This window comes from Pelophylax lessonae (genome assembly GCF_965119305.1).
Source record: "Pelophylax lessonae genome assembly, chromosome: 2".
Lineage (NCBI taxonomy): Eukaryota > Metazoa > Chordata > Amphibia > Anura > Ranidae > Pelophylax > Pelophylax lessonae.
Window position 1 is genome coordinate 643,293,326 of NC_138769.1, and position 26,158 is coordinate 643,319,483.

Below are 26,158 nucleotides of genomic sequence, written 5' to 3' on the forward strand. Positions count from 1 at the left end.
TCGGGTGGCTGGTGAACCAGCAAAAGTCATTTCTGGTTCCCACCCAGAGGCTCGAATATCTGGGTCTAATTCTAGACACAGTCAGGACAAGAGTTTTTCTTCCGGTAGGGAAACTCCGAAAGATTCAATCAGCAGTCCAGTTGTTACTATCCAACAGCTGGTCTTCTCTTCGAACTTGCATAAGGGTTCTGGGGTTGATGGTGGCTTCCTTCGAAGCAGTCCCATTTGCCCAGTCCCATACCCGAATTCTTCAGCAAGAGATTCTTCTCAGATGGAATCGGAATCCGGAATCCCTGGACAATCAGATCCGATTGAGCAAACAGACCAGAGAGTCTCTGGTCTGGTGGCTTCGGTCTCCGATGCTCAGCCAGGGAAAGTCATTTCTGCCAATATATTGGATGATAGTGACCACGGATGCCAGTCTATCCGGATGGGGAGGAATTCTCGGTCAGTTATCTGTCCAGGGACTTTGGTCCCCGGAAGAATCCAGGTTACCGATAAATGTATTGGAACTGAGAGCGATCAGACTTTGTCTGATTCACTGGACCGGGCAGCTCCAGGGCAGCCCGGTTCGGATCCAGTCGGACAATGCCACGGCCGTGGCTTATGTCAATCACCAGGGGGGCACCAAGAGTGTCCGAGCGGCCAAAGAAGTGGCTTGCATTCTTCGCTGGGCGGAACGATTTGTTCCAGCAATCTCTGCGGTGTTCATTCCGGGGGTGGAGAATTGGCAGGCAGATTATCTCAGCCGTCAGACTCTGGATCAGGGGGAATGGTCCCTCCATCCAGAAGTTTTCCACCAGTTGTGCCTACGGTGGGGCACCCCGGATGTGGATCTGTTGGCATCACGATTCAACAGGAAAGTTCAGAGATTCGTGGCTCGCTCCCGCGATCCTCTAGCAGAAACCGCAGACGCACTGATCGCCCCGTGGGGGCAATACCAGCTAATGTATGCCTTCCCTCCTCTCGCGCTACTGCCAAGACTTCTTCGCAGGATAGAGGAGGAAGGAATTCCAGTAATTCTGGTAGTTCCGGACTGGCCTCGTCGAGCTTGGTACGCCGACGTGGTCAGACTGGTGGCGGACGTCCCGTGGAGACTTCCTCTCAGGGAGGACCTACTGTCTCAGGGACCGATCTTCCATCCTGCTTTACGATCGCTGGCTTTAACGGCCTGGCTATTGAGACCCAGGTGCTGAAGGACAAGGGATTGTCAGCTTCAGTTATTCCTACTCTAGTTGAAGCAAGGAAAGCGACTTCCAGAAAGATTTATCATCGCACATGGAAGTCCTACATTGCATGGTGTGAACCTTTGGGGTTCCGTCCTCGGTCTTATTCGATTAGTCGAATATTAGCTTTTCTGCAACAAGGGGTTGAGCAGAAACTGGCCTTGAGTACTATCAAGGGTCAGGTCTCAGCATTAGCTATCTTCTTTCAGAAGCCTTTGGCTACTCATTCCTTGGTGCGGAATTTCATCCAGGGGGTGCGACATCTGGCTCCGCCAGTGCACGCGCCGTTACCCCCCTGGGATCTTAATTTAGTATTGTCGGTTCTTCAGAAACCTCCCTTTGAAGATATTGGGGAGATTCCTCTACCTACGTTGTCCCAGAAGGTGGCCTTCTTGGTGGCTATTACTTCTGCACGCAGGGTGTCAGAACTGGCCGCATTATCTTGTCGTTCACCATATCTGGTGGTTCATAGAGATAAGGTGGTTCTTCGTCCGAATCCATCCTTCCTACCAAAAGTGGTTTCAGAATTTCATCTGAATGAAGAAATTGTGTTACCTTCCCTGTGTCCTAAGCCCAGTCATCCTCGGGAGTTTGCTTTACACTCCTTGGATGTGGTCCGGGCGATCAGGGTATACTTGAAAACGACAGACTCGTTTCGCAAGACGGATTCACTTTTTGTGATCCCGGATGGACCCAAAAAGGGGTTGCCTGCATCTGCCGCGACCATTTCCAGATGGATCAGACAGACGGTAGTACAGGCTTATTCTATTAAGGGTCGGGAGCCCCCGTTCCCTGTTAAGGCGCACTCCACTCGGGCGCTTAGTGCGTCATGGGCCTTTCGCCATCAGGCGTCAGTGGTCCAGGTGTGCAAGGCGGCTACCTGGTCGTCGGTGCATACCTTTACAAAACATTATAAAGTTGATGTAATGGCATCGTCTGATGCCTCGTTTGGCCGCAAGGTTTTGCAGGCCGCAATTTGAGGAGACCAGTGGTCTACCTCGAGGGTTTTTTTCCGTTGAAAATTTTTCTTTAGTCTCATTCTTTGTTTATAATGAGCCTTTAAAACTTCTAGTTTGGCACCGGTTGGGCCTTCTAGATTGGATTTGATTTTGTCAATCCCACCCCTCATTTGTGGCACTGCTTCTGGATGTCCCAGCTCTTGAGAATCAAGAAGACTACGTCTGTCAATGAGCGATAGAGAAAAATGGATTTTTGTAAGATCTTACCGTAAAATCCTTTTCTCTTAAGCTCATTGACAGACGTAGTACCCGCCCCTCTATCATTGAGTTGGGTTGGGTTAAATTCTCTGTTACTGCTTTAGAACAGAACTGATTCCCTGTAGCAGAGAGAGGGAGGATATACCCTCAGGGACTGCCCCTAAGGTGGAGCCAGAACGTTTTGTCTTTCTGCCTAGTCCTACTCCTGCGGAGACAACATAACCCAGCTCTTGAGAATCAAGAAGACTACGTCTGTCAATGAGCTTAAGAGAAAAGGATTTTACGGTAAGATCTTACAAAAATCCATTTTTTGCCTTTGATTTACAGTAAATTTTAAACTAAATGGGTTGTTTTACAAGGCTCGTTTACGACCACTTTAAGCTAAAAAAATGTTTAGGGATCAGTATCCCCACTTCAAGTGATCAGCTACCCACTTCAAGTGATCAGCTACAGGGGGGGGGGGATGTTAACATTATAATGAAAATAAATAAAAAGCTCTATTTCCATAATTCTTCATGTTTTAGTAAGTGTTTTTATTCATGAATACTTGTGCAGGGGAAAGTTGGTTTTGTGAATTAGCAACCTGAATGGGCATTGTGTGAAGTACCATACTTTTGATTCTGTATTTTAAATATTTTATTTAATCGGTTTTGTTGGCTGAATTGGATAAAGTCACAGCTAAGAACACGAATATTTGTTATTAAAATTCAATGCAATTTATGAATGGACTCTTCTCTTTTCAGCTTTCGCACAAGTAAAGGTGTTGGTTATTCTGCACATTTTGTGGGTAACTGTTTGATAGTCACTTCCCTGAAATCAAAAGGAAAAGGGTTCCAGCACTGTGTCAAGTATGACTTCCAGCCACGCAAGGTAAGCACAGAAAGAAAGGTGTAGTGTGTCTTTGAATACTCTATGGTGGAATTGGGTTTTAGAGGAGAAAGCCATAACAAGCAGAAACAACAATGGAAGAATAACAATTGCGTATTTGCGTTATAGCAGTAACACAGAGACATGAATTAAAGTCAACAAGCAATGTCCACTACGTTTTATTGTACTTGGTCTCCAGTTTTGTTTTCTTTTTCATGATAGTCATGATTTTTCAGATTATGAAAAGAGAGTATATATATTTTTTTGACATGTGCACAATATGGGTTTTGGTGGATCGGGCTCAGCTTGAATGTATTTTCAATGGACAAAAAGGTATAATGTCATGCAAGTATGGGAACAATGAGCACAGCTGCTTCCATCCTACAATTATTCCTCCCTAGGTCACAGCTTGAAGTTTATGCTGACTGAACATATCTATCATGGCAGCATTCAGCAAGCTTAATGTAACCAATTTGGTCAGTTTACATATCATTGATGTATTACTCTGGCTTAAAGCAGCATTAAACCCCAAACCAAGTATGTAATATAGAGAGCACACACTGCTCCAGGTGGAAGCACTTTCAATAATCCTCAGAATAGCAGCACAGGTACAGGGTGCAGACACAATGTGCAAGCCATGTAGAACAAAGGATTTGTCTGGACTCTGCACTCCAATGCAAATATTTATTGAAAAAGAGGATAAAAATACCACAGCATGTAGAGGTACAGATCAAACAACTGACGCATTTCACACTACTAACAGTGCTTATTCATAGCTATATCAGTGTGGCTGTCCAGACAAATCCTTTGTTACACAAGTATATAATCTATTGCAGCTTACCAATTTGTTTTATAGATATGATGGCTGCATTTTATTTTCTTTTAGGCCTGGTTCACACTAGCTGTGGCCGCAGCTCACAGCAGGGGGTCTGATGCATCCCTGTTCTCCATTTTAGGTGTGAATCAGGCTCAGTTTCAGGTCCGAATTCAGGCAAAACTTTGAACCTGAAAATGAGCCAAAGAAGCACAGGACCCTTTTCCAGTGCAGACTGCGCCCACCCTGGTGATGTGTGAACTGGCTCCATTGAAAGGAGAAGGGGGGGGGGGCAGGTTCTAAGTAATTTTCTAGCAAAAAGTATGGATTTTAACTTGTAGGCAACAAATGTCAGAAAAAGGCTTAGGCATGAAGGGGTTAAATTACACACAGGTGGACTCTATTTACTAATTAGGTGACTTCTGAAGGTAATTGGTTCCACTAGATTTTAGTTAGGGGTATCAGAGTAAAGGGGGCTCAATACAAATGCACGCCACTCTTTTCAGATATTTATTTGTAAAACATTTCGAAAACCATTTATCATTTCTCTATCGTACTTTGATAGTCGCAGCTCTCAATGCTTCTTCACTATTGGGTTATGCGCCATCTACAGGAGTAGACTAGGCAGTGAAAACTTTTTACTCCACACGCCTATAGGGGCTGTCCCTCACGACATAACCCCAGACACACCGTGCTCTCAAATCAGTTTCTTGTTGCCTAGTTAAGGAGTGGGACCTAGGTTTCCCGCTGGGACTCCGGTCTCAGTTTTTATTTTTATTTTTAAGAATATTTATGTTTATCTTTACCCACTATCGCTAGCTAGTGTCGGGGGGATCCTCCTGGCTAAGCCCAAGAATCCCAAGGAATTTGCTTTGTATTCGCTGGATGTGGTTCGGGCGATCAGGGTTTACCTGTCATCCATGGAATATTTTCGGACATCTGATTCCTTGTTTGTTCTGCCTGAGGGATCTCATAAGGGTTCAGCTGCGTCTACTGCGACCATATCAATATCAAAATGGATCAGGCAGGTTATTGTTAAGGCCTATACGTTAAGGGGTCAGGTTCCTCCTTTCCCTGTGCGGGAGCATTCTACTAGAGCGCTGAGTGCCTCTTGGGCTTTTCGCCATCAGGCTTCTGTTGCTCAGGTGTGTAAGGCGGCGACTTGGTCGTCTGTGCATGCCAAATTCTACAAGATTGATTTGTTGGCATCCTCGGTTGCTTTCTTTGGCCGCAAGGTTTTGCAGGCTGCGGTTTGACAAAGAGACTTGGTTTTCTCTTTATGGGGGTGAATTTTTTGTTTGGGGGTAAGCTCTTGTTGCTTTGGGTTGAGCTTTTGTTGCCCAGTTGGCTAAGTTTTTTAGCCTTGGATGTACGTTAACAGTTAGTTGCGTTTTCCCACCCCTCATGCCTACACTGCTTTGTGACTTCCCAATAGTGAAGAAATAGTGAGAGCTGCGTCTGTCAAAGGACAATAGAGAAAATTGTATTTTTGTAAGAACTTATTGTAAAATCCTTTTGTCTGAGTCCTTTGACAGACGCAACTCCCGCCCCTCTAAAATGGGGTTGGTTCTATCTTCTTTCACTGCTTGCTACGTAACTGATTTGAGAGCACAGTGTGTCTGGGGTTATGTCGTGAGGGACAGCCCCTATAGGCGTGTTGAGTGAAAAGTTTTCACTGTCTAGTCTACTCCTGTAGATGGTGCATAACCCAATAGTGAAGAAGCATTGAGAGCTGCGTCTGTCAAAGGACTCAGAGAAAAGGATTTTACGGTAAGTTCTTACAAAAATCCAATTTTTCCTTCCATATCACAATGTGCCACATTATGTTGGTCTATCACATAAAATACCAATAAAATACATTTACGTTTTTGGTTGTAACACGACAAAATGTGGAAAATTTCAAGGGGTATGAATGCTTTTTCAAGGCACAGTATTACAGGAGGTGTTACTGGCCAGATGACTAGGTGAAAACAGAGGTGAATAAGCCTAGAAAAACAACTAATGCAGCCACTGCATCTAATGATTGGTAAGCTGCAATATATTAAATTTTTGGTTTTGGGTTTAATACCGCTTTAACACAAGTAAAGTAAGCATCTAGTTTGTTGCATTACTTGTATTCTCATATTTTGTGCAGTGTCATGAAAGAAAATTGTGGTATTCAGTATAAATATTAAAACAATGTATATTTGTACAGGATTCATCACTCCATGCTTAGTTGTCACCTTGCTGATTATTCATGTCATTCATAATGGTTTTGCTCATCTCTGTTCCCTTCTTCTTTCTTATTTGTAAAGCCCCATACTTCCACATGCATAGGGCTATCATTGTAGTTTTTGTTGTGGAACTTGTTATAAGACAGTAGCAGCTTTAGAGTACAACCCCAATTCCAAAAAAGTTGGACCGCTGTTTAAACTTGCAACAGAAAATAGATAGCATATCAAATGGTTCAACTAAGAAAATGTAAAATTTTAAGAAAAAATGTAAGTTAATTTTAAAATTGATGGCAGCAACACGTCTCAAAAAAGTTGGGGCAAGACCATGTTTACCACGCTGTAGCATTTCCTCTTAACAACACTCTGTAAAAGTCTGGGAACTGAGAAGACCAGTTTCTGGAGTTTTGGGAGAGGAATGTTGTCCCATTCTTGACTGATATAGGATTCTAACTGCTCAACAGGCCTGGGTCGTCTTTGTCATATTTTTCAATTCAAGATGTGCCAATGTTTTCACTTGGTGAAAGGTCTGGACTGCAGGTTAGGCCAGTTAGGAACCTCGACTCTTCTAGTGTGAAGACTTGCTGTTGTCATAGATGCAGTATGCAGTTTAGCATTGTTCTGCTGAAATATGAAAGGCCTTCCCTAAAAAAGACATTGTCTGGATGGGAGCATTTGCTGCTCTAAAACCTGGATACATCTTTCAGCATAGATGGTGCCTTTTGCAGATGTGCAAGCTGCCCATTCCATATGTACTAATGCACCCTCATACCATCAGAGATGCAGACTTTTGAAATTAATGCTGATAAAAAGCCAGAAGGGTCCCTCTCCTCTTTAGTCCAGAGAATGTGGCACCCAAAGTTGCCAAAAAGAATGTAAAATGTATTTTGTCTGACCACAGAACTGTTTTCCACTTTACAACAGACAATTTTCTATGAGCTTTGGCCCAGCGAAGACGGCGCCGTTTCTGGATCATGTTCAGATATGGCTTCTTTCTTATATGATAGAGCAGGGGTAGGGAACCTATGGCTCGCGAGCCAGACATGGCTCTTTTGATGGCTGCATCTGGCTCGCAGACAAATCTTTGATAAAGGGGCGTGAGTCTGGACGTGAGCCGCGCTGGACGTGTAGTCCCAGAGATCCGCCTTGTCTACCACTCAATCCAGTGCCATCCGCGTAGCTGTGCCCGGTGCCAAGGAGATTTCTGCACCCATCGACGGTACACTATGTGGGTTTCCACCGCTACCCTCAGTTCGTCTCTGGGTGACCGGATTGCTGCAGTACCGCCGCCGACTCGTGTGCTGTGCATCTGAGGGCTTTGGCAATCACCGCCCAGTAAGGAGACCTGCCATCCGCTCCCTGTGCCCCGACAGACACAATCTCCTTCTCCTCTGACCCCCGGGGACCTGCGGGAGCTGCCTCTCACATCCACTTTTGAGGACTTCAGCGGCCGGCCGCCATTTTCTCAGGGCCTATACACACCTCCATCACTCGCAGGCCTGCAGACGCTTCACCATTCTGGTCTCATTGCATACCTGTCTGCTCTGCTCTCTTCCCGGCCGGACTCCAGGCACTTTCACATGGCTCCATCTACTCACTGTATAGCTGCGGTCCATGAATATGAATATTAAATAAAGGTTCCCGACCCCTGAAATATAGTGTATGGCTCTCCACTGAATTACATTTGAAAATGTGGTGTTCATGGCTCTCTCAGCCAAAAAGGTTCCCGACCCCTGTGGTAGAGCTTTACCTTGCATTTTTGGATGTTCCAGAAAACTGTGTACAGACAGTGGTTTTTGGAAGTAGTCCTGAGCCCATGCAGTGATGTCCATTACAGAATCATGCCTGTTTTCTAATGCAGTGCTGTCTGAGGGCCCGAATATCAAGGGCATCCAATACAGCATTTTGACCTTGAACCCCTGCCCATCATTACTTCTGAGATACTCTGTGTCTCTAAGATGCTCCTTGTAGGCTCCTATGCGTGTTGCTTTTGAGCGTTTCTGTATGGCTTTTTGCTGTGCTTTCCATGTTTTTTTAACAGCGATTTTGCCACGATTTTAGCATAATTTGAGGTTTTAATTTTTTAATGCTTTTTTTTTGGGGGGGGGGGGTGGATTTGTTGTTGGGCAGATTTAAAAATGCAAATTGTGGCGAAGTCTCGGTAAAAATCTACTACGTGCTTTTTGCAGCTTCTCTACTCAAGTCTATTGAACCAGAAAAGCATAAAAAGCACAGTTTTGAGTCCCTGACCATTTCCAAAAATGCAGAGGCACAAAGATTAATTGATGTGAATGTATTCCATAGAAACCCATGTTAAAAGAATATCCTGCATATCTGCAAAAAGCATGAAAAATCACAGTGGTGTGAATGGAGCCTTATACTCGATCATGTTAATGACCTGTTGCCAATGAACCCAATTAGTTGCAAAATGTTCTTCCAGCTCTTCCTTGTTAGCACAGTACCACAGCTTTTTGTTGCCCTGTCCCAAATCATTTGAACCGTGTTGCTGCCATCAATTTAAAAATTGGCTTATTCTTTTGTTAAAATGGTAAATTTTCTCAGCTTAAAACATTTTAATGTTTTCTATTTTCTATCGTGAATGTATTCTGGGTTTCTGAGATTTGCAAATGAATGCATTCTGTTTTTGTTTAGATTTTACATATTGTCATAACTTTTTTTGAAATTGGGGTTGTAAAAACTCAACTCATTAGGCTTTTTGTATCATTCGGATTTAATTGTAATACTTATGTTTATTTATCGTCATATCGAGCAAATGATCCAGAACATCTGATTAATCTAGGGACTGGAATAAAAAGAAGGTTAAAGCTGATTTCCAGCTTTACTTTCAATTTCAATAGTTCATTTGAGCCAAGCTGGCTCAAACATACTATTTCCTACACTAACGTGCACCCACTGGGCGCACTGTGTAAACTGTATGTAGCCTCAGCTACATACAGTATATAGCACAGTGTTCCGGGTGTGAGACTAGACCTTCCTTTCTCATTCCCAGATCAAAATGGCATTGGTCAGAGTGGTGCTAGGCCATTCATAGGCAGCTTTGTATTCTAGTCTAATGTGCTAAGTAATGTATAAGTATAATACTTGCAGATTATTGACTCTCAAAAACACAGTCTGCATTTATGATTCTTTTTCCCCCCCTAGAAGACCAGCACTACTTTTGTATAGGCATCATTCAAGCTGTAATACTTAGATGCTGACTCAGACAAAACCCAATTATGGTCATATCAGTGCTTGTGCAGTAGACATTGTTCATGATTGCACATGCGTGTGTTTTCTGCCACCGCTTAGCCACCCCTTTGCTGCCTCTCAATCTGTGACTAACCATTGTAAAAAAAAAAAAAAGGATCTGATTCGTATAGGTCATTCGTCTGTAATCTCTTATCCTGTGACTTACCAATAAAAAAAAAATCTACCAGAGGCTCACATATGTTTCTGTCTCTTCTTTTTTGACCTGGCAGAGCACAGCAATAAACAGGGTAATAGCTGGGGTAGGGAACTAATTAAATGCTTCCTGTACCTAAGATGGACAGATAATCATCTGAAGACCTCATTATACACACACACACACCTGTATATTGAGTTATCCAGAATTAATCCATGCACTTTAAAATGGGGCTCCTTGTGCATTTTTGCCTATATTCTTCTTTTGATAGCAGTTGCTGTTATCTAAAGCCTGTCTTTGTTTTCCCTCCTGGAATCCTTTTAAGGTCATTCTTGCACATCACATGCATATTGGCATTCATTTAACTTGGTCTGCCTATAATTTCACCCTGAACTCATTAGTCTAAGCCAATACTAATGGAAATATTTAATAACATGGGTCTGGATAATATCATATGATTGTGATATGTCTCAGTGTAGCTTCCAAGTCATGATACAAACTAAATTGCATGCCAGTGATTTTGATACTTAGGTTTTATCAATTGGATTTTCTGTTTCCTTGCAAGATTGGTTGAAGTGACTGTTTGAACCTTGGCACAGTTTGCCTTTGTGAATTTAAACAGTGCTTGACGTAGTAACTATTCTTTACTTGCAAGTACTAAATTCTCTATGAAGCCATATACAACATTTAATACTGATCGACTTAAGACTGATGGAAGCACTGATGACATTTTAAAACAAAGGACTAATAAGAATTCCAGAACAATTTGCAAAAAAAGATGAATGTCTATGCATTTGTGTCATGCTTTATTTCAGTACTTATAGCATGCATGTTTTACTGTATACGCATATGCTGTACGCATGTGATTAAGATTTCACTCTCTTTTGCCTTTTCTGCATTTGCATGGATATTTGCCCAAACATGCATGGCTAATCCTGATTTCAGGATGCTTTTGTAGACCTACCTGGGATTGTCCATGGAGGTACCCAACAAGAGCCAGCCTTTGCTGCTGTTCATGAGCACTGTCATTGAGTGCCTTTTAAAAAAAGAAAAAGCGGAACTAAACCGATTAAATCTGCAGATGCCTTGGTGCTGCACATGTGACCAGTTAGGACACCAGCCACTTGATGGCTTGTCTATTCCATTAGGAGCACAAGCAGCTGTGACAGTTGTAATTCATGGCATGGCTTGAATGTAACTGTTTTGAGAAACTGTTAACTCGATGGCTTTAGTTCTGCTTAAAGCAGAGTTAAGCCGGGAGATTTAACAGTTTCCAAAACAGTTCTGTTTGAGGCATGCCATGGGTGATAACAGTCGAAGTTACTAGAGTGATTATGTTAACTTTCAACTGAACTATCATGCCATCAAATGGCTGTTGTCATAGTTGATCCCATGGGCAGCACCATGGTGCTTCCAGGTCAAATATGGGCTACAATAAGTCTGTAGAATACATGGATTCCATGGATGGAAGAGGGCTGGGGGTCGCACCCTGTCACATCTCTATGATATTGGCTCTTTAAACTCCTATGAGCAACTAAATAAAGAATTTGCCCCTAACCCTAGTGGTTCTATCAGTTCCTTTACTGTCAAACATGCCATACAGGCTCAGCCGAACCGGACTTCGGTCTCTATTTCTCCTTTGTCCATAATTCATAATATTGTATGGGCATCTTCCACAATAGGTTTGATTTCAGACACATACTCAACCGCTTCCAACTGAAATTTCCTCAAGTCTGTAGAGCTCTCTTTGAGAAGCCTTTAGGCCCTATTTTAGGCGATATTTGGGATGACATTTTGCAGTCTCTTCAACAAGTCTTTCTCTCTCCTTACCCCAGTTGTGACGGGTGTGGGCACCCTACACGATCCCTTATCCATCTTATGTGACGATCTCCCAAACAAAAGGGGTTTTGGGCCGAGGATGTTTGTACACTAAATTCCTCCTCCATGGAACATGATTTAGTGATTGCTGTTTCTTAAGCTTTGTTCATAGCGCGTAGGTTGATTGCACTCAACTGAACCTTGCCTCGCCCACCTACTCTTTCAGAATGGAAAACAAATACTAATAAATGCATTTCCTATGAAAAAGCACATACTTATTATCTCAGCAACTCTATGCAAAAACTGAATGCTTTGTGTTCCCAATGGATTGAGTAGATGTGACCTACTCTTTCTTATGTCTCTATGTCCTATTTTAAGTATGCCAGTCATGTTTTTTCACATTGACATGTCTAATTGTGGAATGGTATTAGCTCAAGCCTATGTACTGTATATTTTGTAATTCTGCTTCCTTTTAGTGGTCGATCCTCCTACTGTATTTTTTCTGCCCTATGTGGGGGTCTGTTTCTGTAGTGTTCAGTTTATAAAATGTCAAAATTATCAATAAGTTTCTTAAATAAAATATGATAAAAAAAAAATACAAGCTAAGATGGCAGCTTACTTGCCTGTAAAGGATATGATGGGATGGTTTACTTCTGTTTTATAATTGGCCCTCTCTGCTCATTACATACGTATAAGGCTGAGCAGGGAGCATTTTTGATATGAGTGTTGTTACCGAGAGGGGTGCTGTTAACCCTTTTATGCATCAAACCTCTAGTTTTAGTACACTACCATATATTAGCAGTATATGTTTGATCGATCTTTGAGACAATCTGCTTTTCTGATTTATCTTATTATCTTGTGATGTTCTTTGTGCGTGTAATGTTTATCCTGCTGCTAGGAAAATTCCAAGCCTAATCTTTGGCCGGAATTATGTACACTCTAGTTTTTAGGGTATGCTGGGTCGTCTTGTTTCACTGCAGCTGTAGATCTATGGCTTGCCTGTCAATTGTACAAAGAATTCTTTTTAATATTGCCGGCAACAAATCTACTCTGCCTTGTGTTATTTCAAAATAAGGTGTGCTCTAAGTCTGAATGATGGGAAATTCTGGAAATGTATGCAAATACTGTAATCCTTTCTCCTGTAAAGGTGACATGTCCATTATTAGATTGCCATGTTTTACACTAATACCCTAAATCTGTTTTTATCCAGTGGTACATGATCAGCATTGTACACATCTACAACCGCTGGAGGAACAGTGAAATCCGCTGCTATGTAAATGGACAGTTAGTATCTTATGGAGATATGGCGTGGCACGTCAATACAAACGATGTAAGTATTCGCTGTGAGGATGTACATGTATTGACGCTAAGCTTTTGTATTCAGTGTTTTAATACCTATTTAAATTTTAACAGATGTAATAAGACATGGTCACAGATCTTGCATACATCCCAAACTTCAGCCATGGATGGCCTACCTGATCCTAAGTTTGTGTATTCTGGATGTCATTTCCCTTAGTAATTTACTGCGTGTTCCCTGACATCTTTTTTGCATTTTGTGGCTGTTATGTTGTTTTTGATATTTCTTCATATTAACTTTTTGACTGGTTGGTCTAATTTTTAATAAACTTGCTGCATGGTTTATACAATTGAAAGAGCATATTTGCATAATTTTGGAACCCATACAATACGTGAAAGAAATGTGATGAATAATGAAGATGCGCTGTAATTTGACTGTCTCAATAAAAGTGTAAAAATATGAACACTATGGCTGCATTCACATGTCAGCGTTTGGATCGCGGGCAGAACCGGCGCGGTTCCGCCCGCGATCCGGAGATTATTGCAAATCGCGGGACGCCTAGCGTTGTCCGTTGATTTGCAATAGCCCCCCAAACGCCGAGCGATGTTGCCGCGATTTCAGCCTGCCGAATCGCGGCAACATCGCGCAAACAAAATCGCGGGACGCAATACGCTCCAAAGAAGCTCTTGTACTTCTTTGGAGCGTATTGCGTCCCGCGATTTTGTTTGCGCGATGTTGCCGCGATTCGGCAGGCGGAAATCGCGGCAACATCGCTCGGCGTTTGGGGGGCTATTGCAAATCAACGGGCAACGCTAGGCGTCCCGCGATTTGCAATAAATCTCCGGATCGCGGGCGGAACCGCGGCGGTTCTGCCCGCGATCCATACGCTCACATGTGAACGGAGCCTAAATAATAACTCAGTGGTGTGTTAAACTATTGATGTAACAAAAGGTGATAAGTCCAATAATAAACACAAGGTGGGAGTGCTTGCATAAAAGAGATCTACTGCACAAAGGTCTATGTATTGAAAACAAATGTATTCAACACAGGAAAGTGAAAATAAAGAGTAAAAGAAAAAATGCTCCACAATTCATGTGTTTACAAAAAAATTAATGTGCAGAAAATATGTTGGTGAATCCAACTTCCCACATGCAGTTCAAACTGGATGACCATAATGGGAATCAGTTAGTTCCATATGAAGAAAACGTCACCAGTATGCTGAATAAATAGGATGAGCCGCTTACCAGAAAGAAGGATCCCACCATAAAATTGTATGCATATGTGTGAATCGAATAAAAAATATAAAAACAGCTGGCGCACAACTGGTAATAAAAGTTTCACCAGGGACTTCACAAGTAGCACTAAACACAACAACCAAACCAAAGGGTTGTCAATAAAATAAATGGATAATTCATAAGTCCATGTATAAAAGGTCCATAAAGGGGTCTTTAGGGAGAAAGTCCTGATGTCATCACGCTACCGGAAGTGACGACGGATCGGCTTCTGTGTGTCCCCGGGAACAGGAAGAGCGGCCAGCTACCGCTCACAACCTGTTAACCGTCACCGCTCGAGCCATCCTGATCCGACCGGAGTGTTGTCATGAGCCTTTTTATTTATTCAATTTGTGAGTACCCTTTGTTCCATTGATTTTATGAAATAAATCTCAAGTTACTGCACTCAGAGTGGCGCCTGTGTTTTCCCCCCATATGTGTAAATTGTCTTAAGAGATCAGATGGCTAGTCGGCTTCAAAGTGAAGAGTCAGGCTTGAGTACCTCCTTACTCCCACAAGCTGAAAATGTGAGAAATGATTTTCAGCTTCCAGAAGAACACACCAGTGAAGCTCTCCTCTTTTTCTCTTTGATGCACATATGCTTTGCACCGAGGAGTGTGCTTCTCTTAGCATTAGGAGCAACCATATTTACAATTTGGTTGGAGACAGTTACATATTCCACAAACATCCTGCAAAGTTTGCATATATCTCCTTCGTTGCAAGTACGGTTATCATTATGTGGGGAGAACCACACACACCTTAGCTAATAGAATAGATGTGACATGCGGGAGTAAGGAGTTACTCAAGCCTGACTCTTCACTTCAAAGCTGACTGGCCATCAGCTCTCTTAAGAAGAATCACACATATGCATATGTTTCCTTGGTGGGATCCTTCTACCTGGTAAGCGGCTCATCCTATTTAATCATCATGGTGGTGACATTTTTTTCATATGGAACGAACAGATTCCCATCAGGATCATCCAGTTGGAACTGCATGTGGGAAGTTGGATTCACCAACATATTTTCTGCATTATTATTTTTCTTTTCACTTTCCTGTGTTGGATACATTGGTTTTTAAAACATACACTTTAGTGCAAGCACTCACACTTTGTGTTTATTGTTGGACGTATCACCTTTTGTTATATCAAATAGTTTATCACACCACTGAGTTATTTAGTGTTCATATTTTTATAATTTTATTGTGACAGTCAAATTACAGTGCATGTTAATTATTCATCACACTTATTTCCTCACTATTCAAGGATTTTTTGATTGCAGCATTTTTGTGACTTTGTTGTTTGTTTTTTTGAAGCCAAGTGCACCTTTTTTTGTTGTAATCAATAAATCCCACTAGCAACCAGGTTATGATTAATTGCTGCAAGCGCTCCACTATCTCACAAGTGCCTAAAACAATATATCTATAAAGTTCTGCGCAATTAATGGTAAATAAATCCGTGATCAAATATCAGTCCCCGTTCACACTAAGGCGACCTGTGAGGCGACCTGGTCGCCTCACAGGTCGCCTTCCATAGGGAAGCTGCGGACCCGTTCTAATAGGAGCGACACAAGTCGCTCCGACTTAGAAAAAGGGTCCGGAGCTTCTTTGGGGCGACCCGGAGGCGACCGCCATAGACTTCAATGTTATGAAGTCCGTGGCGGCCGCTCCGAGGTCGCGGCGCGCTGCTCGCACCGCGACCTCGGAGGTCGCCCCCCCCAAGTCGGATCGCCCCTATGTGAACGGGGCCTAAATGTGACGCAATAAATACATTATAAATAAATAAAAAAGTGAAATTATTATGAATAAATAAATAAAAATATTAGATGTATAAATATATTATTGTGAGCACATATACTTAAGCTGGATACACACTATACAATTTACTTTAGATTTTTTCCTTTAGATGTACCAAAACCATATAATAGGAGGTCAAACCTAAACACTTTCAATTTGTATGCAGTCAGGCAGGTCCTTGCACTACATAGTTAAAAGTAAATCTAAAGGAAATCTAACAACAAAAGTTGTATAGTGTGTACGCAGCCTTAATGTCCCTTAATGTCCAACAGTCATGGTTTCCAACAGAAAGGCAAGGCATGATGGGCAAAGCATGTTTTCTTGAATCCCTTCCCCAGACCAGTGCCTGTGTTATTACTCTGCAGCCTGACAGGATCAAAATCATGGTATAAAAATGATTTCAGCACTATATAGTTTTTTTCCATTGCATACATGGTACGATTGCTGGACATTGGAAGGAGCAATTCCCTGTGAAGGATCCCTATCTGGGAGAATCGGATAGACTCCATTAAGGAGTTACTAAGTGCTTTCTGACTGAGCTTAAGGGCCAAGTCACACTTTTTAAGGTGAGCACCCATTCACAAGGGCACCGGTGCACAGTTTGCTGGGAGAGTTCTTCACTGTGTCACCTTGGGGCACTTGTCACTTTGTGTGTGTTTTTATTAATTATTTTATTTGTTATAAATTTTGACATTTATTCATCATGTACTCAGCAGTATTGGCACTTTTTAAGGATTGTTTAAGTGGCTGCAATTGCACCTGCACTTGTTCATTGGGGCTTATTTGCACAATTGAACTTTACACATATGTGCTCACAATAATATATTTATACATCTATTTTTTTATTTTTATATTCATAATTATTTCACTTTGTTATTTATTTATCACTTATTTATTGTGTCACATTTATATTTGATCACTGACCTTTTTTTTTGTTATTGCAATAAGTGCAATAACACTATATGTGATAAGAGGCCCAACAAGGGCTCACCCTGTTGGAAACTTTTGTTCAAGACCCTTTGTTTTAGAACCTGCTTAACGGAGGCATCTTGAGGCCACTTTACTTTTTCTCATCAGAACAGACCAATAAGTCAAGCTGAATTGGAAGCCGCCTACTCCTCAGATTAAGGTTTCCTGAGATGCAACTCGGCTCCTATCCCAGATCCTTGCCCACTGACTATAATTTAAAGGCAACACACTATTTGAACAGCTATGCTTGGCCCAATCTTCTTTACACCACTCCTTATTCATCCTTTATGCAACACTCCACTAGGAGGGAAACTGTTGCCTAGGTTATGTGTAGATGTGCATACACCTCAATCGTAGCAGTATGTACATATACACATCAAGATCTGAGAGATCTTACACAAAAGAGGTAATTCCATCTGCAATACAGATTTGCTAGGGTTACATAATATATACAAATTACACACTAGACAGTATTTACAACACAATCTACAGTAAAGGTCCCCTGGCTTATATGATATTTACAAATTAGCCAGAACAACCATATTTACAATACAATGTACAAGTATGGAGTTAGTTTACCTTTCCACTTCAGGTCGGGGCATGGTGACTGCTGTGTGTCCCCACACAAAAGGGGAAACCTAGCCTGGTGACAAAGCCTTATATCCCCCTCTTCTTTCTGTACTGTGGCTAATATAGTTCTCCCTATTTAGTCACTGTACCTAGCAAATGTTATATTGGGCACAGCCTGATTGGATGAGTCAAGGAAGGCTAAGATGTTATCAGGCAAAACAAAAGGCCAACCTTTGAAGTGGAACTAATTACAGTAACACCAACACAACACTCAATACTTAATATATTTCCTTCTAACTGAAATATATTTCTAATTACAATATTTACAGCTTTTAAGGGAGATTTCACATAAACCAATTATGTAACAGAAATCATCAGATTTTCTGTTTCTGTGGAGGTGGTAGAGGGACCTACAGATGCATTTCACATAGGCCCAAAAGGACCATATGATCCTTTTTGCCCATAATGCTTTGTTTACCTGTAAAAACCCAAAAAGGCAGATACAAGCTAGTGACCCAAATGGTAAAGAACTCTCACTAAACTACAGAAGATCTATCTACAAGTATCGTCTTTAAGCTAGAGGGGCCCTCCTTCATATCTTCTGGCACTGCCCAAAACTCCAGGATTTCTGGAGCACAGTGAAAACTACCATTGTTGTCCTCATGGGTATGTCTAGTGCAAACACTTTAGCAGTCTATTACACAATATGCTTTTATCTTTCAAAGACTACAATAACTCATTATCACTTTAGCAATAAAAAAAAAAAAGCAGGAAGGGAAATCTCTACACATCTATATCTATCCACCCCACCCTCTTTTGCCTTTTTTCGACTTTCCTTCTCAACACCTTTCACCACTACTTTTCCTACCCATCCAAGTCCTGCTATAAAGATCCTCCATCCATCCCATAGAGTCCCCATATTTCCCCCTTTCACGAACATAATACACTCTTCTACTCTCCCTGTAGCCAGAACAAAAAGATCTTGTGTAGACTTGGGGGGAGGGCAATAGGCAGCGAAGGGGATGGGCTAAAATAACCCAACATGTAGCGAACAAAGCAGGAAACTGCCGCTCACCTAATCCAATCCTATTTACAATGTGTACATTCGAAAGCCACAGTCAATGCCGCTCCTCAGACCATGGCCACTGACACATTTTACCCTGCAAACCGTGGCTTAATCAGCATCCCTATAATCCTGAGCACCGACAGGGCTTTACACCTCAGCTTGGAGTGTCACCACTAAGTACAAACTGACATGTAGCAAACGCTATACATGCAAGTCAATGGGGAAGCTCCGCAAAGCGTGATTGTCAGCAAAAATGGGCTTAAAACAGGCGGTGAGGAGGCATCACAGCACTTCCTCACCACCTTTCAGTAGCCTCTGGAGCGTGATCTGAATGCGGATCAGGCTGAGGTTTAGACTATTAAGGTGTGAGCACTGAGAAACGTTTCAGACATGCACTGATCTGTAAAGCTCTTTATTGTAAAAACAACTGAGGATAATTTAGATACAACAGGTCTTGTGCCAGATTGAACATGACAGTAAATATGCTCTCTAGCTCTATTCTGTCAGATGATGTGATGTCATTGGGCCTTCCCCGGGGTACTGGAAAGATGGAGGTTCCCAAACTTTCCCGAGAAGATACTCTTGCACAGTTCAGTAGTGCAGCCTTGTGACATTTGGAAACACTTAAAATTCCCAGCTCTGGGGACAGGGTTTTGTGAATTTACTAACACTTAACAGAAGAGGCTGAAAGCCAAGTTGTAAGAAGAATAGACGTTTATTTTTTCTATTTGTTTTTTTTTTTTTAATTGTGTGCTTTTTTACATAGGCGTTAGGGGTTAACCACATATGTGGATCTTGAATTTTGATGTAAGATTCACGTTAAATACTAAGAAAGGGCTAGTGTTAACACCTTTTGAACTTTACAGACCTCATATTTTCTGTTCAGCTTATGCAACCGTTAAGGTGTATGTACATGTAAAGAACTTCTCTTATTTGCTCCTTTTTGCGCTGTTTAATATACCATGGAAAGCATTTTTTTTATATCTGTTTGATAAGGGTTTATGCACACTGGCTTAAAAATCACTTCTTGATCCTGTTGTTTAATTATATCTGACATAAGAACTTGTACATACTTTCTGTAACAATGACTATTGTTTATTGTTGTTTACCTCACTGTTAATATACGCTTTTGTACCACAATTTTTTCACCCTAATAAAAAAGTTTTGTATACAAAAATTGCTGCTTCTACAGGAGTTTTGTGTTCTGCCTGTAGAAGCAGCTTAATGTTCTCCTATGTGTCCATGCACATTTGAACGATTAGAGGCATATTTTAAGTGTAACGTTTAGATGCAAGAAAAAAAAAAAGCCCAGCTGGTTTGCGTTTCTGATTGGAGTTTTCTGTCAGAAAAAAACGCAAAACTCTCCTAAACTCTATATTAGCGTTTTTTTTTTTTTTTTTTATGCCAAGGGAACTGACGTTTTTTAAGCCCAGTGTGAATGGAGCCTAAATGTCCAAAAACCTTGTTGAACTTGTCAGATATTCAGAACTGTCCTTTCTCTAGGCTTTCTCTGTTATCTAAAAGAGCCCCCCTAGCACATATCTTGGAATAGAAAATGATTACCCTTTAGGCTCCCCTGCCATCAGAATATGCTGATCAGCACTGCATTTAATCGGCTGCATGCGCTGACCAAAGCAAAATTTTCCAACAAGCTGGTTCATGGTCTATCGATCAACTTTCTCATGAACAGGAATAGTCATTAATGGATTGAAGAACCAGCTGAATTTCGTTCCATGTTTGGCCAGCTTAGGAGCTGAGTGTATTTCTGGCAGATCAACAGATATTTCTCTTTTGTTCATTGACGGACACAGCTCCAGAATCTTCTTGACCATTGGGTAATGCTGCCCCCTACAGGAGTAGGACACAAGGCAGGCAAAAGCCTTACTACGCCTCCGGGGCAGTCCCAGGGGGTATACTCCCACTTCCTGCTATAGGCATTCAGTTTTTTCTGCCTAGTCAGGAGTAAGGAGTAAGTTCATTGCTGGGATCCCTGGTCCTAGCATTTTTTTTCATTTTTTTAAACTTTTAAATTTTTTTTTTCTCTTTTGTTATTTTCTGTTCCTGTGAGAACTACAATCAACTGCTGGACTGGGTGACAGACTGGATATTCTAGACACTTATGGTCCCCCCAGTCCGGCCAGTGAGCTTGTGCAGACCGCAGCTATGCACTAGGTCGGGCGCAACATAGCCCCACTGGACGGGGGCTGGCCTGCGAGTTAAAAGACCCAAGAGAGCGCATACAACCTTGTCCCGGCCTGAGTTGCAGCGTGCCTCTTGGCCCGCAGCAGCCTCATTCCGATGGCATGGTGGTCTGCCTGGAGCGGTGCCCACCAGGTTCTATGGTATGGTAAGTAATGTCCCCCCTTTTCCCTGATGGCCTTTTGGGTTGGACGTGGGCCACTCCCTGGGACGGTTGGACCCCTGGGTTCTCCTCCCTTACCCCCAGCCCCTCTAAATTTCAGTAACTGAGGGTCTTTCGGCCCCCATTACCCCCACTCCCCCTGGGTGCGGTTATGAGTTGGCTGTTGCCATGTTCTCTTCGGGAGGGCTGGTTGAAGTTGCTGCTGCTGACGAGGTTTTCCTGGTGCGCAAGGGGGGTTGAGCAGGGTTCCCTTCCATCCTGGGGGTAGATGACTAGGGCAGGGATGTCCTCAGGGATCCCTGCGGTGGTTGTTGGGCTGTGGGAGTGGTTGGTTGTTGTTGTCTGTGGGTACGCGTCTTACGCAGCTGGATCTGGCAAAAAATTTAGGCCGCAGCTTATTCGTCAGCTGTCGGAGCTGCTGATGTGGCTACTGGCCGAGCTGTTGACTGAGCGGCTGGCCGGCCTACTGACCGGAACCTATGGGAGGTGGCCCCTATTAGGATGGCTGAAGCCACTGTCTCCCATGTGGGCATCTGCCTTCCCCTCTGCTACCCTCCACTGGGGCTCACGTCCTGGTGGCTGGGCGCCCTAAAAAATGTAGGCAGCAGCTTGCAGACTACTGGGCAGTGGCCTGCGGCCTACTAGGCCATGCGCCCAAGTTGGGCACCACCGTTGGTGGACGGCCTTATTGAGTCTAGCTTGGCCATCTTCCGGACTAAGATCCGTATAATTGCGGTTGGGCCTCCACAAGCATTTAATCCACTGCTTGCGGCCTGCTGGGCCATATGGTCAGCTTGACACATTACTTGATCTAGGGGTGCTATGGGGGCGCTTCATTTTTAGTGACAGTCTTGCCGCCATTATTGTGTGGGTGAGGGTATCCAGCATGCGCGTCTGTAATGCTGGGCGCATCTCCCCCCCCCCCCCCTTTTGGTGCTGTTGGTTCTTCAGAAACTGCCTTTCGAAAATATTTGCATGATTCCTCTGCTTACATTGTCCCAGAAGGTAGCCTTCTTGGTGGTGATTACTTCTGCACGCTGGTTGTCGGAGCTGGCAGCCTTGTCTTATCATTCACCTTACTTGCTGGTTCACAGAAATAAAGTGGTGTTTCACCCTTGTCAGTCATTCCTTCCTAAGGTTGTCTCTGGTTTCCATCTGAATGAAGACATTGTGTTGCCCTGCCTGTGTCCTAAGCCTAAGCATCCTAAGGAGATTGCCTTGCATTCTCTGGATGTGGTTTCGGCGATCAGGGTGTACCTGGCAGCAACCGAGTCATTTAGGAAATCAGACTCGCTATTTGTCCTTGCGTATGGACCTCACAAGGTGTTGGTCATGTCTGCCGTGACCATTTCAAGATGGATCAGAAAGATGGTAGTGCACGCCTATTCAATCAAGGGTCAGGTTCCTCCTTTCCCTGTTAAGGCGCATTGTACGTGGGCACTTAGTGCCTCCTGGGCCTTCCGCCATCAGGCGTCAGTGACGCAGGTTTGCAAGGCAGCCAGTCGGTCGTCTGTGCACACTTTCACAAAATTTTACAAAGTAGATGTGCTGGCAACTGTGTATGCTGCTTTTGTCCGCAAGGTTTTGCAGGCTGCCATTTGAGAGGACTAGTAGTCCTCCTTGAGGGTGCATGTTTTTTTTCAGGTGAGCTCTATGGTACCTGGTTGGCCTTTGGGATTTTTTTCTGCTGTGTTTTTTCCCACCCCTCATGTTGAACACTGCTTTGGGATGTCCCAATGGTCAAGAATATTCTGGAGCTGTGTCCATCAATGAACGAAAGAGAACATTGGATTTTTGTCTTACAGTAAAATCCTTTTCTCTGATGTTCATTGACAGACACAGCACCCACCCCTCTGTTGAGTTGAGTTGGGTTATTTTTCTTCTGACACTGCTTGCAACTAAACTGAATGCCTATAGCAGGAGTAGGACTGCTCCATAGGTGTGGTAAAGCTTTTTCCTTCCTAGTGTCCCACTCCTGTAGTGGGCAGCATCACCCAATAGTCAAGAAGATTCCGGAGCTGTGTCCGTCGATAAACATTTTACGGTATAAAGGATTTTATGGTAAGACAAAAATCCAATTTTGTACATTTTGCAATGTGTTTTTATTTTATTTTTTTTTGCCTTGACATACACCCACTACATACTTTTGACCTATAGCATTGTGCTTACCATTATTTTAGTATCTGTTTGGTTTAGCCCTTATGTAGTTTTTATTTAATTAATTTATAGTATAGGTCCCTCATGTGCTGTAGCATTTTGCAGATAACATTGAACTGTTTACATTCGTTCCTCTCCCAAAGGAGTAATGTCCATACCTTTCTCATCCTCTTAGAATATTGACAAATCTTTCTAATTAAATGTCTATCTTTTATGTTTTAAGAGTTACGACAAATGCTTCCTGGGATCTTCAGAGACAGCTGATGCAAACAGAGTGTTTTGTGGTCAACTTGGAGCAGTGTATGTGTTTATAGAGGCTCTTAACCCTGCTCAGATCTTCGCAATACATCAGCTTGGACCAGGCTATAAGGTGAGCTCTAATTTAATTGACAGTCTATTTTCTAAAATTTTGTTAAGCTACAGTAAATGCTTATTCAAATGAAATGTGAATACATAAACACCAGTGACTATTTTTTACAGTTCAAATGAAACTGACCTGGATTATAAAGTACCTAAGTAAGCTATGTGCCTATGACCTTCAAGGACAACCCTTTTCCAGTTCACTGGCCCCCTACCCTTGGCTTAACCATCTCCAGGATAGTTCTCCAATTTTGAACTGTGTCTATAGTAATTTGTGGTCATCCAGCTGAAAGCGCATTTGTGAGCTCTCTAGTTTATCCCAAAGGTGTTCAACAGGTTTAAGGTCAGGGCTCCATGCAGGCCACTTGAGTTCCTATGCACTAAACTCTTCAACCCATTATATTTTTATGGGCTTGGTTTTGAGTAGAGGAGTTGTCAAATGCCAGAAGCTCAAATAGATGCGGCAATCCTAACTTTGGCATTAAGTGAAAGAAGTTGGGGTTTGGTACCGGGGGTGGCAGGATTAACTTACAGAGAAATCTAGGCCCAGTGCACAATTTGTGCCCCTGGGGAATCATTTGGATATCTAGCCCAAACCTAAAGTGGTATTAAAGCTTCATTTTTTTTTTTTTTTAAACAACAAACATGTTATACTTACCTGCTCTGAGCAGTGGTCTTGCACAGAGCGGCTCCACTCCTCAGAGCTTCTTGCTCCCCCCTCGAGCAGTTGCCCCAGAGAAGGACGATTGCCCTGGGTGCATCCATAAGACACACACAGCCGCAGCTTGCCCAACCAGAGAGTCCCAGGACAGCCAAGGCTATCTTGAACATCGCTGGATCAGCGGAAGCTTAGGTAAGGATTGGGGGGGGGGGGGGGATACACAGAAGGTTTTTTACCTTCATGAATAGAATGCTTGAAGGTACAAAAAACCTTCAGCCTTTAGAACCACTTTCATTTGGACCCCGTATACATTTGTACATGTTTGATCCAAGTAAATGCATGTGTGACTGTGGCAAAGCACAGGTGTCTTGTGTATCAAGGTGTTTACACTTTTTGTAGAAAATTCTCTAGGCTCCTACACTAATATAACTCAGAACTCCCCTATCCTGGTACATACTTACTGTTCTGTAGAAGCAGTTGCATTGTTCGCTATTCATATCCTCAATGCAGAAATCTTCACTAGTGCTGACTACACCTACGCTGTTTTTCCACATAGACACGTATCTATGTGGAGCTCTACACTCTGTTTGTACTCTACAGTTGAACTGTTATCATCACTCCACCCCACTCCTCATGCCTTTCACTCAACTATGCATTTGATTTCCTTCAATGGTTTTATTGGAATTTTTACCTATACAAGTCATACAACATGTAATATGAAAGAATATAAACGGAGATATTAACTATAGTGCGTCGGCTTTGAACAGTATATTCCAGATGGCCACACAGCGAGGCCTTAGACACGGTTCACACTAGCGCGACTTGTCAGGCGACTTGGTCGCCTGCCAAGTCGCGGTGGGCCACCTGCCATAGATTAGCACAGGACCCGTTCTAATAGCGACACAAGTCGCTCCGACTTAGAAAAAGGGTCCTGTACTACTTTGGGGTGACCTGGAGGCGACCTGCATAGACTTCAATGATATGAAGTCCGTTCATGTCGCGCCAAGGTCGCCCCAGCAAGTAGCGTCGCCCCTATGTGAAAGGGGTCCCAGCCTGCATCTGGTTAAATTGCAACAACAATAATGATTTGCCAGGATAGCCAAGCATTTAACAATGGTACAAAGAGAAAAAAGAAAATAAATATATCAAAAGTTAGAGTAGTCTTTTTGTTTTTTTTCCTATTTGGTTTTCCACCGAGAAAGAGACAAAGTACAATATAACATTGCATCCATAGACATTAACACAATGCTTCAGAAAGGTATGAAACATATCTTAATTTATAGCAGTAGGTACCATGCTTCAAAGGACTGGAAATGTATATTGTGCCCTATTCATTATGGATTTTAAGCCCTTTTCTAATCTCTCTTATTTGGTTAGAGGGGCCTTCGAATTGGGGTAGGTTCTAGGGTAGATATACTTCCTGCGTGTGATCTTAATGTGGTGTGGAAGAGAATCTTCCATGATGAAGGTTAGGCTGCTTCTAACAGTAGCAGCTGCATTGTTGACAAGGATCCTATATAGTTATAGAGCATGTTTGTGGACAGTTTTGTACCAATTAAACCAGGGGTACCAATCCAGGTCTGCTTGTTTGGGGTTTTTAGAGGTTGAGGCGAACATTCGTTCGAATGTGATATGTGTGTGCACTATGGGGTTGATTGCTGCACTATCTGGAGTGGTTTGTGAGAGCCAGTTAAGTGTTAGGTTCACTCCCATTCTTCTAGCAGCTAAACTGATCACCTTTTAGAAATGACTTAAAAAATTTGTTATGCCTAGAATAAGCAAGGCCCGTTCAGGGGAGTTGTTGCAGTGAGAGCCGGTGATGGTGCTGATTAGCTGGGATATCGCACGCCAGTATTTGTCTAATTTGGGACACTTCTATAAGATGTGTTGTAAAGAGCCAGATTCATCACATTGTCACCAGCATGTGGGTGGTGTGGAATGGTCAATGCTGTGCAACTTGTTTGGGGTAATATACCATCTGAGGGTGGTTTTTAAGTGTAATTCCCATAAGTTAGTAGAACGTGTGGATTTGCAGATAGAATGTATATCATCTGATCATTGACGCTCTGTGAATGTCTTTCCTATATCTGGTTCCCATT

General features: G+C 42.7%; 1 protein-coding gene across 4 annotated transcripts in view; it reads left to right on the forward strand.

The window, feature by feature from the left end:
• NBEA (neurobeachin) overlaps window positions 1-26,158 on the forward strand; it is a 1,052,497-nt gene that overhangs the window by 260,098 nt on the left and 766,241 nt on the right. For all 4 annotated transcript variants that reach the window (XM_082246613.1, XM_082246612.1, XM_082246614.1 and 1 more), the window contains exons 6-8: window positions 3,187-3,313; window positions 12,766-12,885; window positions 23,262-23,408. In XM_082246613.1, the coding sequence (XP_082102739.1) occupies window positions 3,187-3,313; window positions 12,766-12,885; window positions 23,262-23,408 (394 nt within the window). The remainder of the gene's footprint in view (window positions 1-3,186; window positions 3,314-12,765; window positions 12,886-23,261; window positions 23,409-26,158) is intronic.